Consider the following 19,985-nt stretch of genomic DNA (forward strand, 5'->3'; position numbering starts at 1 on the left):
AATTATCATCTCTTTTGACTCGTCAGCAGTTATGCATTGGGAAGTGGGTAGTCCGCTAAACCTGCCTATATTATTAGGTTTTTTTTTTTTTTTTTTGCCTAATATATAGTCAGCTCACGGTACCTCTTAAAAAAGTGAAAATGTAGGCCAGATTTGGCCTACGCTTCGTCAGCGGCATATTTCTAATATATCGTCCATGCAATGCCGGAAAAACGTACACATACCTTTTCATTGGGATCTTATGTACTCCACTGCCCCCATGTTACATCCCATTTATGAAATTAAACAACTCTGCACAATGAAATACTTCCGAGACCCTTCTATTTCACACATTTGTAATGGCCGCCGTATACACATTTAGTAGAGCAAACGGCAGCCAATCAACTTCGCTTCCGGTTTTATTTTTAAAAAACCATGTGTAGTTGAAAGATAAAGAAAATTCTACCGTGTATATGCTACATGTATATGCAACGTGAAATCGCAAAAGTGATGCGGTACCAGCAATATAGTCGTGTTCAATTTGAATATTTGACAACATGTTGTGTATGTCGACCATAATTTCACTATAAAAACTCTAACTGACTGCATTTTGTTTATCTTTCAACTACACATGTTTTTTAAAAAATAAAACCGGAAGCGAAGTTGATTGGCTGCCGTTTGCTCTACTAAATGTGTATACGGCGGCCATTACAAATGTGTGAAATAGAAGGGTCTCGGAAGTATTTCATTGTGCAGAGTTGTTTAATTTCATAAATGGGATGTAACATGGGGGCAGTGGAGTACATAAGATCCCAATGAATAGGTATGTGTACGTTTTCCCGGCATTGCATGGACGATATATTAGAAATATGCCGCTGACGTAGCGTAGGCCAAATCTGGCCTACGATTTCACATTTTTAAGAGGTACCGCGAGCTGACTATATTATTAGGCAAAAAAAAAATTGAATTAAAAAAGCCTTATAATATAGGCAGGTTTAGCGGACTAGGAAGTGGGGACCCCGGGTGGATGTTAAAATCATCTTCATCTTTTGAAATTGAACCAAATTTTGGACTTAATATTTGTCAGTATCATTTTGAATGCTTTGTTTGGTATAATTTCCCTAACTGGACTCCTAAGATATGGCACGAGTGTACAATTGGGATGTCAAGAGACGACAGGCAGCGCAGGGAACAAAGTCTTAGTCTACTCTTCCTGTCCATTCTGATGTTTTCCGACCATGCTGAACAACCTGTGAATCTTATTTACAGACTTCAAACTTACCAAATAATATCAAATCTTTCAGAACAGTGTTCAAAGAAACTTGACTGCTTCTGAAAAGGGAGATAATTCATCTATTCCCAGCAAAAATTATTTTCAATAATTGCCAAGATTGATATGTTATGAAATCCAGATATCAGCTGTAGCCTTTGATATTTCAGCGAAAAAAGTTTGAAGTTATTTCAGAATTAATATTACTTGATAGGAAATACAGAAAAGGACAATGTTTTCTTCATTAGTTTGAACATTTGCTTTTTTATCTCCATATTCACCTATTAAAATGAATGCATAGCAATGTACACTGTAGTTCTACTACTAGCCTATAACACTATCAGAGTTGACTTACTTACAGATTTATTTTCTTTCTTTGGAAAAATCTTTTAGGGTAAAAAGTATAAAAAGATTATATCTCATTAGTAAGATGAGCAAACCTAGGTTTTCCAGTTCCTGAAGTGAATTGATTCTATTTCTAAGAAATCAGTATTGATTCGTGGGATGAACACTTATTTGATTCATTATTGCATTGTACTGTTTCCTGCTTAATAGTGCTCGTAACATTTTAATAAACAAGTAAGTGCAATAGATCATTTGTATTATTACTTCTCATTTAGAATAATACAAGTTTCTGCTTTCACTTAAAAATGAACAGAAAAAACAGCATTTAAAATTGAAAAAAGAAATCAGCTTTGCTACAGCATGTAATTATCAAACTAAGAGCAACTTTCAGTAGTGTTTAATGGTCTGGCAGTAATTAATGATTATGAACAAAATGTCTTTTATATTTCATAATCTTGAAAATAATCCTTTGTATTATATACTCAGTATATCTCTTGTGATGTTCGTTAAGATATGAATATAAAGACCACTGAAATAAAAACTTACTTAAGTGGAATAGATTTTCAGTGTGTTTTTTTTCCTTGGTTTATATAAAATTAGGGGTATTAATGTTGGTTTTGTTGTATTGTCAGTTTATTTGCCCATCTGTTAGACTTCCATTTCTCTGGAATTTACTTCAAATTAAAGTCTTTAACAACTTGGGCAAGTCTTATTGCCAGTTTTTGTCCGACATTTTTGAATGGAGTTATGGCCCTTATCTATCACTTTGTTGAGATAAGGACATTTACACATATTACATCATCAAAAAGTTTACTAAGAGCAAGCATGAAACATGGTGAATAAGGTCATATTGTTTATAATCAGATAAGATAAGCTATTTGATTATTTTAAGAAAAAGAGAGATTGAAAAAAAAGCAACATGAATAAAAAGTATTAAAAAAAAATGAACCAATAATTAATATATAATTGACCCTGGGAGTACAAGTATTGCCTTTTCCATTAGGAGTCAAATTCTGTACGATTTCATCTTATTCTTCAGGAGTTTGTTACTGAACACTAGATCCTATACTGTACATGTCCTTGGTTTCTCCATCAGTAATTTACTGGAAAGGCAAAGTCTCTTTGGGATAATTCCAATCCTGATCTCCCTCTGTCAGGAACTATGTAGCCCATGTGTGTTTAGCACTTACTATACTGATTTATACAAAAATGAAGAATAAAAACCACTTCTGTAACTCCAAAGGTATATGTCACGACAAAATCAGCTTCTTTGGCAGTTTAGGAGTTGTGGACTTTTTTTATTGTCATACATAACGAGGAGTGCTAGAAAGGAATCTTAATGTGAAAATTTAATTCTAATGTCAACAAGGTCATATGATCAACAAATGACTGAATCTTACATTTAAGTGCATTGCAATTTTTTCTGCTTATAAGGTATATATATACATCTCGGAATGCCTTACTTTCTTTAGTGAGAACTGGGAAAAGTAGAAGTACACTGAAAGGACACTCCTCATCATTGGCCCTCAATTTTCACTTTTGATGTTGATATTTCTATGAATGTGAACACAGGGACTTGAGAATAGGTTTGAGTTTACATATATATATATTTGGACCTATCATCAGATTCCTTTCATCATTCTCAGATATTAGGGTCATCATTAATCAAAATCGGTTAAATCATACCTTTATAACACATAACGTTAGAGATATTATTTTTATCGACCTTTCATAAATGTAAACTGTAAGCAATTTTAGGTCCATGTGATTGTGTTCACCACTGTGTGTATCAATCAATTGTGCGTCCCAGAAGGTGATAATTTTACCATTAATATATAAATGTATTCAATGAATGTCATCGTTTCGTTCTGTGCTATTTTGAATTGGGGAACCCCAAACCTACTGGCTACTTTCGGTTTGTATGTACTTTATATTGGGTGAGGTCACGATTGACGAAACCGGAAGTCGATGTTACGTTTACGGAAGGAATGTACATACTAGTCAACAATATCTACGCGAAGATGGGAGAATGATATAGGACACGTGGTTTCGATGATGATCGTATACAATGATATACATATACTATTATCTAGTCCAACGTGCACTGTTTGAGGATTAGGCCTACATGTTGATCCGATGAGGTAAGATGTGTGTAACCCATCTGTTTCCGTTTGAAGCTGATGCCATGGTTTGATATTTTCAACGATGGCTTGACTAAATCGTCTGGTTACAATTGTAATACAAATCTTTCGAAATGTTTAAGTTTGGTGTCAAGGCCATTGATAATGAAAACATGGGTTTGGCGTGGATTACTGTAGTCTATATATTTCCATGTATAGATTTAGGATGAGTTTTGGTAATAGTTGTGTCCTGGTTGTCAAATTTCGGACGGATTCAAATTTCGGACAGTAATTAGAAAATACTTAAAAACTCATGAAATAGTCCAGATATTTAATAAAAAGTCATTGTAACTGACCTATGCTTTACTTTCAAATTGGAAATTAACAAGATTGAAGAACAGATATGTGAGCATTATATTTTGTATGGTAAGTTTGAATGTGAATATGTGACTGCGACCTTTCCTGCGGTTGAATATACAACAATGAACTGGTCAAATGACGCAATATGGAACTCCATGTCAAACATGTCTTATTCAGTGTGTTCATTAAACTTTTTATTTATTTTTTTTAAAACACATCCTTTTATTGTATTTTGAGTAAAAAATAAACAATACAGTGGGAATTGTATCACTATACCTATATAAAGTTTGGTGTCCGAAATTTGAACACCCATTACTAATATGAAAATTTCCTTATTTGGAACAGTCCAAATTAATCGATAAATACTTAAATATTGTTCAATTTTCGTAACATTTGTAAAGTTCTGAATGGATTTTAGTAATTCAGAGCTTTCCTTAGTTATAAAATTAATAAAAAAGTAGAAGTAGTAACTAGGGTAACCAGTTATATCCTAGAAATAAAAGTGCAAGTAGACAAGGGAACATGTTTATCAGCTAAAGCCTTTAAGGGTTCTTACACATTGAGCCCAAAATCTGGGTATATATGATGAAAGTTACAAAAGATATATATTATATTAACTAAACAAACTCAACAAACTTTTTATTTCAATGCATATACATTTGCTCACATGAAATTCATGATTATGTAACAATATATATGTTTTATATGAAAATCATACTTATTTTAATTGGTTTTTAATTGCTGTCCGAAATTTGAACACCCTATGTCCGAATTAAGAACACCCCTGTCTGAAATTCGAACAGCTATACATTGCTGATTACTTTTGCCTGGTATAACACAAATTTAGTATCTGTTTCGAGTTTCAAGTGATAAATGCAAGAAAAGAAAATTCTCTTTCTGCTCATACCTCAGTTATGGGGGTATGTGGATAGGTTTCAAGCATACAAAGGTTTTACTATTAACGGTGTCCGAGATTTAGGATGAGTTTTGGTAATAGTTGTGTCCTGGTTGTCGACATAGTAAGGACAAAGTCAGCCTTATAGAGATGAGAGAAATACGGAATCCGTTGCCTACTCGACTGTATGTAAACCAGTAACTCACTATTTTGAACTTATGGTACACAGAAAGGTGAAGGTCTGATTTATAATTGTTTGATGAAATGTCCTATTTTAAACAGCCAAGGTCATTAAAGGATATACCAGGTTAAGTAGATGGAGGAAAGCAAGAGTTCATGGAGAAAAACCACCAATCATACAATCAGCATGTGTGGGTTTGAACTCGCAACCCAGAGGTGGGGTGTAACTGTAAGGTGATATTTTGGATCAGATTAACTGCCCAACTGCTACCCAACCCATCCATCCCTCAAGCGAATTAAGTCCATATGATATTGAACTTTGTATGTGATAAAATGACTGTTCTTATTGAACCTACAGGTTAAGTATATCTTGTACATATATTAATGTGTTCCGATATACACAATAACCTCAAAATTGCTGCAGGGATTGAGCTATTTGTAGAATATCTTACCTCTTAACTCGGTCCTTATTACATATATAGAAAACAAATTGCCAAATTAACACATAGGCATGTAGAAGGTTTTAATTGTAAACAGTTGATCTGATTTATGGACCTGTGATCTACTCATACTTAAAGACCACCTTGTAAACATTGCCTACTTACTGACAGTAAGAAGACCAAAACCATTTATAACACAATTTGACCTGTGTATAAAGTGTTAAAGACCACTTGGGTATACTCTAGAGACCACTTTTTCCTTGTCCTTTGACAGTCTCTATATAGACAGGTTTGACTACACTGCACATAGTGATACTATTGGTGTCTGTGAGCAATAGGAGTAAACAAAACCTGGATTGCATATTGACTTAAGTCTTTGAGGCGAAGATTAAAAATTGAGAGAATGAGGTAACGGTTCTAGATTAGGTCAATCGCTAACAACCAGGTGTCAAGCATCTGACTAGTGTTCAAATGCCAGGTCCTGGTTTTACTCCAATTTTGCCCAATCCAATTAAAATCAAATCTTCTGTCACTCCCCATTGTCACTGTCGCTGTTGGAGCGACATAGAAGATTTAATTTTAATTAGATAGGGTTGTCAAAGACCTGTATATGTGTCGTTTGGTTGTCTTAATGAAGACAAATTTTGAGGATTTTTTTTCTATAACTAAAAAATCTTAATGCTTTTTTGTAGAGACATATAAACAGACACATGTTTAATTTTATTGTAGACCTAAAGTTAAGAGGATGATCTTGAATGAATCTTTGATAAAGAGACAGAGAATACCATTGGGTACACCAGTTACATACATGTTAACCTGTCAGGATCAATGTCTATGGATAAGACTGGGATCCTAGTTATTCTCAGTTTCTGAAAGTGACTTTGAATTTTCCATAGACAATCAGTCTACAGTGAAAGAAACTTCTATGGCCCCAGCCATTTTTTCATAGACCTGTTATATCATCACATACATGCATTGTTTTAAAAAAGAAAGGACCATAAAATTGATTGTAATGTTTTTAAATCAACAAAAACCAATGGAAATTGCTAAATTTACAGATTTTTCATACTGAATTTTATTCTTCATCCTTGTCAAGCTGCCTGAAATACTAAATATAGATTGAAATCAGAATTTGTCGATGGATGCAGAATAAAAGAATTTTATGTCAAAATGCATAGCCAATAGGACCTTCATGATACGATTTTACATAGACCGACTAGATTTTCTATAGCCTTGGACCATCGGGCCAACTTTAATCGTGAACACTGCATTCTACTCAGATAATCTTGAATGCTTTGTTCAATTTCAGATGGACCTGCAACTCTTACATCTTCTCTTAGCATTTCCTAATTAGTGACAATATGGCTGAAGGCGGTGACACGTCTGAACCTTGGGAATCGTTTGTAGAGAGGAAGGAGGTTATGGGATGGCTGAAGGAAAAATACAGTGCAATACAAGGCAGAAGGGGGTCCCATCAATACAGAATTTATGGTCTACATGGACCGAAAAAAACAGGGAAATCATTTTTGATGCAGAATTTTTTGCAACAAATTCAGAAAGATGTTTCAGGGAACCAAAAAGTTCATATTGCAACATTTGATTTTGAGAAAATCAAAACCTTTGAAACTTTTTTAGATAAGCTGTGTAAGCTTTATAAAGTTGGAATGCATAAATGGAGAACAAGAAGATCCAACCACAGCGAAAATGACGACGATGATGATGAGGAGGATTTTACAGATTGCACGAGTCCAATTGAGAACAAAATGAACAGCGAGCCGGGTAACAAGTTTATTATGTTTCTAGACAACTTGGAAAACGCCTGTGGTAAGGCTAGTAAAGACGGAAAGGCACCGGATAAGTGTAAGGCTTTCCTGTGGGACAAAATCTATGGGAAGATCATTCGTGTGCTTCTAAAGGAGTGTAACAACTTACTAGTGTTCATAACCTCCACACAGACACAGAGGTTTGCGGAGTTCAGCAGAGTCTCTTGTTCTAAAGATATGCCCGAGATGGATGAGGATGAAGCCAAGCGTCTGCTGCAAAATGAAGTGCCAGGGTGTGAATTAGATGACAGCAATCTGTCTGACATCGTAAACTTATGTGATGGATTGCCACCAACAATAAAAAAAGCTGGTAAGTGGTAGAAACACACAAAGGGCCAGTGAGCTTATGTCATGGTGTGGCGTCTGTCATCCATCCATCGTCTGTCCGTCAACTTTTCCTTTAAATTGTTACTAGTCATATATTTCTACATGCATCATATCAAATTTGACCAGAAACATCCGTAGGGGAAGGGGAACTGAATTTGTATACATTTTGGCTTTGACCCTCGGGGGTAGGAGGGGTGGGGCCCAATAGGGGAAATAGAGGTAAATTCTTTAAATTGCTACTAGTCGTAGAGTTCTGCATGGATTGTAACCAAATTTGGTCAGAAACATTCTTAGAGGAAGAGGAATAGAGTATGTACATGTATCAATTTTAGCTCTTACCCCCTGGAGGTAAGAAAGGCAGAGCCAAATAAGGGCAAATACTGGTTAATCTTTAAATTCCTTCAGAAAAGAAACAATGATCCTGTATTCAGAATAATGTATAATTAATTGGCATTACAAACCAGGTGAGCGATACAGGAACTCTGGGCCTCTTGTTTCTATCAATTTGATTACATTTGACTTCCTATTTAATCCACATGACTTCCTATTTAATTCACATAGTTTTATTTATTTCTGCTAAAAATCACTATATGAGATCTATTTGTGAGATTCTTTTTGCCTATAGATATTTTATTTTGAATAAGAATCGGAATACAACATGAAGTTTATAATGTAAATGTAAAATTGATAAACAAATCCTTCTCCAAAATAATAAGGGCTTAAGAACTTATATTATGTCTTTAGTATGATGTCTTTAGTATGATTGTTAAAATGATATTTCTATATAATTTAATTTCATATGTTACACTCATTTCTATTGGTTAGATCTTTGAGGTTATTTTTCCATAGACCAAAAGACTTGTCAGTCATATAAATTTGATTTTAAAATTTAAAGCCACTAAAATTAGAATTTTCTCGTTATTAGTTCAAATCATGACAAATTTTGACCTGCAAAAATAACCGGCTATAAGGTAATAGATGGGTGCCCTACTTTTAAGTCTAATTTGTGTCTGTCTGTCCGTCCATAGGTCTGTTTACACATGATCGTGCTTCTATTTCAGGTGAAATGTTTCGTGATGGGGATTACACTCGTGAACAAATTACTGTTCTGCTTAAAGAGTTTGACTCTAAGATGTTCCTGCACAGTGATGATTTGTACCCTAAAGAGGATCAGTATGGTAAGACTCAGGGGAAGCTTTACAGAAACATCAGAAATCTTACTCAAAATTCATAAGTTTGCTCTAAATTTGAATGAGTGTATTCAACTTAAAGGGACAATTCAGTGAAGTTAATTCTGTTACATAACCACGAAGCAAAATATGACATAAATGTATTATTCTACATTCCATATGAAACATATAACAAGAAATATATTGACAAATTTCACGACATTGTTAAGTATTTTGATTGATACAATTGAAATTCAAAAATCGTTGATCAATACAACAAAACAGGTACCACATGTACACTGTTCCCATACCGGAGCCAAAGTCATGCACGTTAAACAAATGCAATACATAACCACTGAGAAGTTGATGAAATTAATTTTAGACAAGAACATGCATCTAATAAGGTAAACACACTACTGTAAGAGCAATATGAGTAGTTCTAGACAAAAAATTATTTATAACACAGGCAAGGGCCAGGGTTTGGAATACAAGACATCCGATCACTGTGTAAGCGAGTTTAAAAATTTCACGTACATTTCACAACAGTGGGCTTTTTCTGGCATATCACAGTAAACCAACTAATCTTATTTCTATTAGAACTGTTTTTTCCTAAATATGTGCAAATTTTAATGTTCTCTTAGACTGAATTGTCCCTTTAATAATTAATTGAAATAGAGTCTTATTTTATAGAGATATAACATAAAAATCTGTGTTGTACTCTATAAAAAATCTGTGTCGTACTCTATAAAAAATCTGTGTTGCACTCTATAAAAAATCTGTGAAGTGATCGGTTTATAATGAAAGTACTCTTAGATTTTTGTGTTATATCTCCTTAGCAATTAGTTTTGAGTAAAAGCTCCATAGCATAAACAATTTATTCAAAGAAATCCTTATTATTCAATCTACTCTTCTGAACAATGTTCCAAATTCATTTAAGGACTGTTATACAATATCATATCTGCCATTCAGAAGTGACATTACAAATGGAAAATGAAAGTCAATTTTAAGTTCAATGAAAATGCTTATTACAAGAAAAATTGAATTATATATTGATAACTTAAATGTATTATATATTGCCATATCTATTATTGAAGTTCACACTTCTTTCCTTCTAACAGATGCACAACTGCGGAAATATATAAACTGCTTATCCAGAGAGAGCAGGAAAAATCTGAGGTCTCTTGCCAGGCTGATTAGACATAGAGGAGGAACCATTAATATCAATGATGCTGCCTTAGCTTTAAGTAAGCAGTTGGATTCGTTATTTGATTTTTAGGTCACCTGACCATAGGTATGGTGACCTATTGCAATAGTCTTTTGTCCGTCGTAGTGCGTTGTGCAATGTGTGTTGTGCGTTAACATTTCTTTGTGAACGCGATAACTTAAGTAAATATAAACCCACCTTAATGAAACTTTGTATTTAGACTAACATTGGAAAGATCTCAGATGAGTTTGAAAATCAGCTTGATCTAACGGTAATTTACGGAGTTATGCACTAATTAGAGGTTATTACATGACAATTTTGATATCGCACCCTTTATCAGCCCTTGACCTGATATCAGCCCTCGGGCTTGGGCTGATATCGGCGGTCTCGGGCTGATAAAGGGTGCGATATCAAAATTGTCATGTAATAACCTTTTTATCACACATTTTGAAGGAAAAAAAAAGAGAAAGAAATTTTAACAATTTAAAAACATATATTAAAACGTATTGATCAATGACCGATATTCCACTGGTCATAATGTAGGCCAATTTAATGTTGAAAAAGCTTCATTACATGTATATGTTTTACAAATACATAATCCCCAGTTAAATGAACGAGTTGAAATTTGTATTTTAAACAAAATGAACAAGATCCTAGTGAAGGTTAACTATCACTCAACAAAATTGATAATGTTCAACAAATTCTGGCAAAGCAGGTTCATTTCAAAATGATCAGTTTTATAACATACAGAAATTATGAATTCGACAGGAAAATTGAACTATTAAACTGTTTAATTTATTCCTGCGTCTCTTCCTGTTGACAAAAGCATGTCGTTGATTTTATTCATACCAAGTACGTTCTTTTTATATTATAAATGTGAATTGCGATGCTTTGTTTTCGGCAATATGGACAAAACTCATTTTGACCTGATCTTAGTAAGACAAAATCTCCAGTAAAATCATCATGAAACAGACTATTTCTGATTTCTAATATCTTTCTCAATACGTTTATCCGAGAGCTATTTTGAAATTGAAAATTGTATCTATTATCCAACTTATAATCTGCAGGAAACTGAATCAAAGCGGCAACTCTAAAATCCGGAGTGAAAAATCCGGATGACGTGATAACTGATATCGGGCTGATATCAAATTATGACATCATAATGTGATATCAGTCCGGGCACGATTTAATACATTATTGGACCTTGTGAACCGAGTTTAATGAAACTTTGTATGTAGAATAACATTGGAAATATCTTGGACAAGTTTGAAAATCAGCTTGATTCAACAGTAATTTACGAAGTTATTATCCTTTGCCGTAATAATCATCATTTGACCTTGTGAACGCGATAACTTGAGTAAATACAAACCGAAATTAATGAAACTTTGTATGTAGACCTATTAGATCTATGTTCCTAATTCATGAACAAAAGACATCTGTTAGTAAATGAAATACGATATTCGACCCAATATGAGCCCATGTCCTATAAGGGCCCCTCCCCCTTTTTGAGGCCCCAATTTCAATTGACCAGGCATAAATAAAGACCAAAACTACACAAAACTCTCTAGATTTGCAATAATTTCGTCTTATTAGCACCTTTGCATTTTTTTTTCAATCTTTTAAAAGCCCTGGGTGCTTATTTGGTCGAATATGGTAATTCATTTGTATTAAATCTCAGGTGAACTTTAAGGCTCATGGGCCTCTTTTAATTTCTCCTGATCAAACATGCAGAAATGTTTAATTGTTATTGGGATTATAATTCACTGTGTTCTTGAAATGTAAAATTGCATCATTAGATATTTGTCTATTATTCACGTAAGCTTCCACACAAATAATTAGAACCCTATAGGATTGGTTCTATCTGGTGATCAATATTGATATGAAATACATTCTGAATTACTCATTCATCCCTGAAGACACATTTGGACTCATCTACTTCAAGACATGATAGAGTCCATTATAAAATATTTGGGTTGAATGGGTTAAACGCTGTTCAAAGAAAAAGGAAGAGTTGGAAAAAACTTTGTCATTAAATTTTATTTTTGAAAAGAAATAATGTACATGATATGATTTGACTGAAGTGTGTTTCAGCTCAGGGTCTGAACACAAAACTTTCCTCATTGGGACAAATGATCCACTCAAAGACCACTAGTGTTTAGATTCTTTCTGTAAATTATTTTTAGTGCGAGTGTACTAGTACTATGATTTTCCTTGTCGGATGTAGAGTCTGCGTACATTGTATTGTAGATTTTGAGGGTATACATTGTATTGTAGATTTTGAGAGTATACATTGTATTGTAGATTTTGAGAGTATACATTGTATTGTAGATTTTGAGGGTATACATTTCTTTATAGATTTTGAGGGTATACATTGTATTGTAGATTTTGAGGGTATACATTGTGTTGTAGATTTTGGGGGTATACATTTCTTTAAAGATTTTGAGGGTAAACATTGTATTGTAGATTTTGGGTGTATACATTTCTTTATAGATTTTGAGGGTATACATTGTATTGTAGATTTTGAGGGTATACATTGTGTTGTAGATTTCGAGGAAAATACAGCTGTGTTTAAGTTAAGGTTTCTCCTTCCACTGAGGTTTAGAGGCTGGGTTGATGTCGACAAACCCACAGCAGAGATTACTATGAATGACTACATTTGTAAATCTGTCATGGACCACATCAAAGGTAGGTAACAATGACATTAGAATGAGTCCACAAATTGGTACAAGTTGTCTCCCATACCTTGACTTTTCTGTATCAGCCAGTTTCATCACAATTACAGTCAAGCTTATGACCAGACTCTTGGGAAAATATATCTGACTACTTGTTCCAAAAATTATTCACCATAATTAGCGGCAAATTTAGTGCCCAAAACACTTAAAAACTTGTAACAGGGGAGGGGGGTGCATAGAGAACCAAAAATATAAATTGTGGATGAAAAAGTTCTTTACCTTGAGATGCATTATTATGTTGTAATTCACATATGAATTACTCATGTCCATGCAATATGGGGTACAATACTAAATTATGAGCATCATATACATAGTTGTAAAACATTGTGAAATCCATGGGATGGGGGAGTTTATATAGCTTTGACTCATTCTTCAGAAGAAATAATGGGTGTTTATAAGGGGAGAAGCACTGATTATGACAGCATCTGAGTTTGAGATGACAAGCAAACAACAAGAATCTAATTTTTTTGTTGATTACCTGATATACGAAACTCACAAAGCATTCTTATCTGTGGATACACATCTTATACGATAATTGAAATGGAACTTTAATCATGTTTTATGTGATGTTTATATAGCTGAGGAAGGTGCAGAAGAAACACATCCGGGACGTTCTTCTACAAACGGTAAAGCAGTTAGCTCGTTAACAACACACCATCCAGGTACACTTTCAAATAGTAATACAATGTGCATACAACTTTATTTCGCGGTTACTAAATTTTGCTATTCTAGTTTCAAATGAAGTTCATCAAGATCAATTTTTGCGTTAATTGAAATATATTTTAATACTACCGGTATCCAAGAAAAAAAGGCTTGTTGAGAAGGCTTCTTAAGTTGAAATAACTTGTGCCTAATCCATTTGTACATTTATGACAATAAAATATGTTATAAGTCAATCCAAGAAAATAATAATTGGTGGAGATAAACTTTTACAAATTTACCTTCATGGTAAATTGCACACGGAAGAAAGTTGGTTCACAACTTAAAGTGAACAGTCAGGCAAGGATGGCTAAAGTCGGTGATAATGGTGTGAATGTACCCAGTATAATTTCTTATGAAATGGAAAAATAAAAATCTCTCGTCAAAATCTGTCTGTGTACGAAGAAATTAATTTAAAGTATGGGAATTCTAAAACGTCCTCCCGGCTCACTATGTCCGTGGTTACATTTCCACACAGCCTCGCTTTCAATGCTTTCAACTTTTCTTTGCTTTAATGGTCAGAACTGGGAAACTAAGCAGAACTTGACCGTCGTATTAATATTTGAGAACTTTTGGAAGGCCAATGAACGCATTTAGACTGGTTTTCTTTGCCCGACTATTCACTTTAACAGTATCTTGTTTATAAAAAATAAAGAATTCAGACAATATTGAAAATCTGCAAAAATTTGCATATTGGTTCACCTTAAGCTTGGGCCATGATGAAGAGTATGGTCCTTCTGTGTCAGAATTGGAATGTTTCACATCCTATTGACAGCCACAGTCATTTAAGGATAGAGTCATTTGAGGATGTACCAGGTTTAAAAGACTGAGGAGAGCTGGGCCCAGAGTAAAACCACCGACTTATAGTCAGTGCCCAACAACTTTCCCTTATGGGGATTCGTACTTGAATCCAATAGGTTGAGGGCTAGTAGTGATTTGTCAGAGGACCTTAACCACTCAGTTTCTCTGTTTGAAAACCAAGAAATATTGTCTAATGTCAGTGATTTTTCTCCTTATATAACTTGGGTCGGTAAACGACCCCATTCCCAATGCCAAACCCCCCTATTTTTTTCCCAATTACAATGAAAAATTCCCAAATCAAATCTCTGAAAAACAAACAAAACCCGAAAAGCTCTCCTCTCATTGTTTAATCCTCTGAAACTGTTGTTATGGTCGTCACCTTTTGTAAAAATGAAACAGTTTACTGTTTTACAATATCTAATCACTTATAATACCATGTTCAGTGATGGGTAACTTTTTCCCAAAACTGCTCTTTTTGCGATTAAAAATTCCCAATTTGCAACAAAAACTTTTTTCCCAAAATATCTTGAAAAATCACTGAATGTATTTTATGGAGTGACCTTGACTTTCAATGAAGGTCACTTATGCTAATATACTTAAATTAATTTAAGTCTCTCCAATAATCAAGAAGTAGACTAGCAATGCAGTTCCAGTAAGCCATTTCTTTTGTTACTATGGACCAAAAGTTTAAAGTCTTTCATATAAATCAAAGTATTCAATGTAAAAGGTTCCTGAGAACTAACAATTATGTTGACTTAGAAATGTTATAAAACTCACGGAACAAAAATATTGTTTCTAATTGGCCTTTTCCTGTAAAACATCGGATAATGAATAACTTACAGTGTATGGAAATTTTGTGGACAAATGGTTTTATTTTGCAGACGATGATGATGGCGATGATTTTGATGATCAAAGCCATTCAGCAAACCACTTGATTGTTCCTAGTCAGAATTCTGTAGACAAATCTTGCCGTCTGCTCGAGGACAAGGATGTTCATGGTATTATCACTTTACGTAAATAAACTGGTCCATTTCAGCTGTGGACAATGTCCCCCTATTAAAGAATAAGATCAAAAATAGATGGAGATATTGTAAATGTAGTACATATAGTTTACATACTGGGCAAATATATTCTAGATATTATTGGAAAGTGACTTTGCTGTGAAATTGTAGGTCAATAATCCGGTATTTGTGACCAATAATCACAGATAGCACAAACATGTATTGTTTACCTTTAGTAATATATAATTCATAAGTCGCAGGAATACTCATAGAAATACATGTACTTACGAGAAAAGAATACCTATGTTTACACTCGATAAATCAATGGAAAAAAATATGTACAAAAAATGTGTTTGACATCCCAAAAATTGATGTTGCTTAGTAGAGTGTTTAATGTCATTCAACATATCGATAATGTGTGTACAAATGTACATTTATTAGTTATTGTTTCAAATGCTAACACAAAAGGTAAATCATTAATGCTATCATTTTCAGTTGAAGCTGCCGGACAAAGCCCGTCAGAACAAAATGCTACTGTTGTTAGCCATCAAACACAAAGCAGAGCTACCCGTCTGCTAAGTGAAGAAAAACCAGAACTTTCAGTTGAAGAGAAATCCGAACCAAACACAGCAAAGATGGAGGGTCAGTATATAGGTAACAGAGAGGAGAAACCTGGGTACGACATTACACTGACCAATGCCCACTCAATGGTCAGCAATGATCTATCACCAGACGAAACAAGAAATAGACAAAGCTCCTTTAACTTCACAGAGAACATAGAAATAATGAAACCTGTTCAATACAAGTCAATACCTGATGTTAATGAAAATCAAAGTAGCAGTGATAAAGCAGCAGTTTCAGGGAACCACAGTATGAAAACATCAGTGAATATTCAAAGTTCTACAAAAGAAATTGCTTCAGAGAATGTTCATCAATGGAAACGATCTGATACCTTTGAGGAGAACACCACAGTTACATATAATGAAAAAGAAGATCAGAATGGCAAAACTATGCAGTCATTCATTTCAGTTGAAGACAATGAAAAACAGCCATCCAGACAGTCTGTTGGAAGTTCTTTTGAAAGTATTCCAGAGAAGAAAATAAATCGAGATGGAAGCTTTGACAACAACCTTTTGCAAGAAGTGGACGATAATCTAGAAACAAGATATCAGGCTCATGTTGACAGTAGATATTCATCTGGTCAGATTAGATATAGCAAATTGGGCGATGAAATGGATTTTAAGTCACAAATGAGTATGTCAACTGCTATGGATTCGACAGAAGTTACTGATCGCAGCCAGACCTATGCGAAATGTGTGTATAGTATCAACAGTAGATCTGAACAGTTGTCTGAAGACAATCTGTCACCAAACACAGATGTGTCACAATATGGAATATCCTCAAAATTTAACGCTATGTCTTATTTAGGTGATAAAGATTCTCAATCCCATGATCCTTTAGCAGAAGACCACGAGGATCCAATGAATAGTTCTATTGCTAGTGATAAACTGTTCGCTAGTGGGAAATTTAAGCCTTCAAGTTTACCTGATGTTGGTCAAGACCATATACCATCATTTGACCCGATTTCACACGAAGCCGTAAGAAAGAAATATACTCAAGATTCAGATGAACAGAACAGAACTACAGGAAAAAATGAAAGTCAAATGGGTGCAACACAACAACGTTCCCCATCGAGGAGAGAAACAGATGCAGCTTCACCAAACGACAATGTATCTGATCTGTTGGTGGATAGTCACTCGACAGGCAATTCTCCACAGGTCACTCATCCGACTGAACCGGCTATGGTACAGGAGGGATCTTCACTGTTTTCCTCAATCACAAGTTTCATCTCAAGTACATTTGAGGCATTGAAACAAATGGAGAGCTAACATCATTCTCCATCTGCTGGCAGCATAAGATCTGAACATGATACTCAATGTACTTATTGGATTGCATATATTCTGGCAGGTAGTGTTGGTTGGTCAGTTGTTTTTCTCTGGATATTATGGTTTTCTTGCGCCACCAAAACCTGACTTTCCTTAGATGACTTAGACCTTTTAATTGGACATAAAACAAGAATCAAACAAGTATAACTTGTACTTTCATTTACAATATCTAATGAATTTCTTACATTACTAGAATACATTTTGTATCATTTAACAGAGCAATATGTTTCAATAACACCAGTCATGCTCTGATCTATCAGAGTTACTCCCCTTTGTTTCACTTGTACCATACTTGTACCTCACTCATGGCAGAGAGAAAAAAAAAAGGGTAGTAACTCTGAACTCTCTAGTCACTACACATGTCAGTACAGGGATATCAATATTACTTGTGTTCGCCCCCATACGCACACAGTAAAATGGCAGGACAACCTATTTCATATGTTATTTTTCTTAGAGAAATTTTGTCTCTCAATGAATCTTTGATAAGCTGCACAATTTGCAGTATTGATATCAATAACTAGTCATTTCTAACTTTCTGTTTGAGAAGTGACCAATGGAACAATTGTTGGCACAGGGGCACATACACATGTAGTATAGAATATAGTAGGGCTTTCTATGTACTATATCTTTACATAATTTACATGGATATTGGATCTTGTCATCAAATGATGCAGCAACGTTTATATTAGTCTTAAAGGTATAAAATTGGTTATTCTTCCAAAGTCGTAACCATCTTGTCATCAAATGATTTTATATTCCTTATTTTAAGATCCTTATATTGGTGATATTTATTTTACTTCAAAAAGTAATTATAAAATGCCAAAATACTTAAACTGAAAATGTCTTATTTTTTACGGCTTTTCTTGTCAATTCTTGATAAGGCCAAAACAAACATGTCTGTTTTATGTCTGTTTAGGGTAACATTGGCAAAAAAAGTAGGGTCTGGGATAGAACAAATATACGTACCCGGCCTGCTATACCTTTCGGCCGGGTACGAATTGGTTCCTATGTGTCGTAGTGGAGCGCTGCCTCCGAAAATCACTCGGGCACAGTTTTCTATACTTTTTTGTAGGTTTCCAATTATTTTATGCGTATACATGCATTTACATATTATTTTTGTCCAAAACAAACATAACTACCATTCTTAATATCTACCGTATCGCTCACACGATGTCATATTCACAATTTCTGGACTTGCCGTAAAAATCCCCTTCAGAAAGACCTTCATATGTATTACGTAAAAAAATAATGCCTCATTTGGAATTTGATAATCAAACCAAACTGTGTGGTTCAGTTTTATTGCCTAGTAAGTAAGCGATATCGAACAAGTAAGATGAAATGCAAATAAACGTTTTATAATGGTTTACATAATCATTACTTTGCTCCATTAGCAGTAATAGGCACCAGTTGTAGCTCTAAAGACGACACCATTATCTGTCTATAAGTCTTGAGCTACAATATTGCAGCTAGGTCTGGGATTTTATTTTTTTTCATTGTCTTTCACTCTAAACTAATGACCAAACTGGTGTCTGAGATCGAAATACAGAGTTTTATTTTTTTTCGCATAAAGATGGAGAAAAAAAAATTAGGGTCGGTGGTAAACAATTAGGGTCGGTCAGGTAACCCGAAACAGATATTTTTTTTTTGCCTTATATGTACAGTGACTTGTACCAAATAGTCAACATTGAATTCAATACAATGTGTATACATCATCGTACATGTATATTTTTCATACATAAAGTTATGTAGATTTGATAGTAAGGATGTGTGAATGAATTAGCTATCATTTGATTTGATGATTCCTTAAATGCCATTGAATGAATTAGCTATCATTTGATTTATGATTCCTTAAATGCCATTTTTAATACAACGCGACTAGCGTTTGTATTATTGCTATCCGGTTTACTATTGATGTAGGACTGAGTAGGACTTGCCCTACAATGACATCTAGTGGTGACCTCTTGAACCATTTCATTCATAAACTTCCATTCATAAATATCCTATTCATTGAATAATATTCCTTTGGACCAATCAGTAGTCATGGGAAGACTGCCTTCTGATTGGTAGAACACACAGAGTGTGTATAGAATACACAGAGTGTTATATAATACACAGCCCATCTAGGTCAACTGTTGCCTGCTGGTGACTCCTCTGTCCAACTTACATAATCTCTGTTAATGATAATTCAAATTGGACTTACTATCTAAGGCTTATAGACATAAGAGTTTTAAAGTAAACTAATCATATGCCCTTTTTGTGTACTTTAAAATAATGTTTTTAAATGAATGTTAAACACAGATCTGAGGTAAAGGCAAAATAACTTATAAGGCTGCCCTCATATGTGCATGGTTTTACCAAAATAAGTGTATGTACAACATAAGAAACAAGAGTATAAAAACTCATTTTAATGAAGACTTTTGTTTTCTTTGTAATTTTCATGTAGGAACTTTAATTAAGAAAAATGTCAAACAAAACATATGTATTTTCTGTGATCAGTTGAATGTTCTTGAAATAATTGATATTAAAGTCTTTATAATATGGTTTATGTATTTTGATTTTGGAAATTCATTTGATTTCATTCTATTTTTCTGTTTCTGCTGCGTTGTATTTGCAGTACTTTGAGTACTTTGATTATAAATATGTGCATTACATCATAATTATTTGTTTACATCTATCAGGTTAGTAGTGCTTTAT

General features: G+C 34.1%; 2 protein-coding genes across 2 annotated transcripts in view; both read left to right on the forward strand.

Annotated features, from left to right (window-relative positions):
* The window catches only part of LOC138323850 (prefoldin subunit 3-like), a 9,808-nt gene extending 7,658 nt beyond the window's left edge, over positions 1 to 2,150 (forward strand). Inside the window, exon 6 of the mRNA XM_069268747.1 lies at positions 1,118 to 2,150. Coding sequence (XP_069124848.1) covers positions 1,118 to 1,182 — 65 coding nt within the window. The 3' untranslated portion in view covers positions 1,183 to 2,150. The remainder of the gene's footprint in view (positions 1 to 1,117) is intronic.
* A 1,392-nt stretch (positions 2,151 to 3,542) lies between these two features.
* Positions 3,543 to 18,558, forward strand: LOC138323841 (serine-rich adhesin for platelets-like). Its single transcript, XM_069268721.1, has 8 exons — positions 3,543 to 3,735; positions 6,899 to 7,722; positions 8,801 to 8,917; positions 10,027 to 10,152; positions 12,657 to 12,797; positions 13,423 to 13,506; positions 15,226 to 15,342; positions 15,841 to 18,558. The coding sequence occupies exons 2-8, from the start codon at positions 6,951 to 6,953 to the stop codon at positions 17,232 to 17,234; spliced, it is 2,751 nt and encodes a 916-aa protein (XP_069124822.1). The 5' UTR covers positions 3,543 to 3,735; positions 6,899 to 6,950; the 3' UTR covers positions 17,235 to 18,558.
* The last annotated feature ends 1,427 nt before the right edge of the window (positions 18,559 to 19,985 follow it).

This window comes from Argopecten irradians, chromosome 1 (genome assembly GCF_041381155.1).
Source record: "Argopecten irradians isolate NY chromosome 1, Ai_NY, whole genome shotgun sequence".
In the NCBI taxonomy this organism is placed as follows: domain Eukaryota; kingdom Metazoa; phylum Mollusca; class Bivalvia; order Pectinida; family Pectinidae; genus Argopecten; species Argopecten irradians.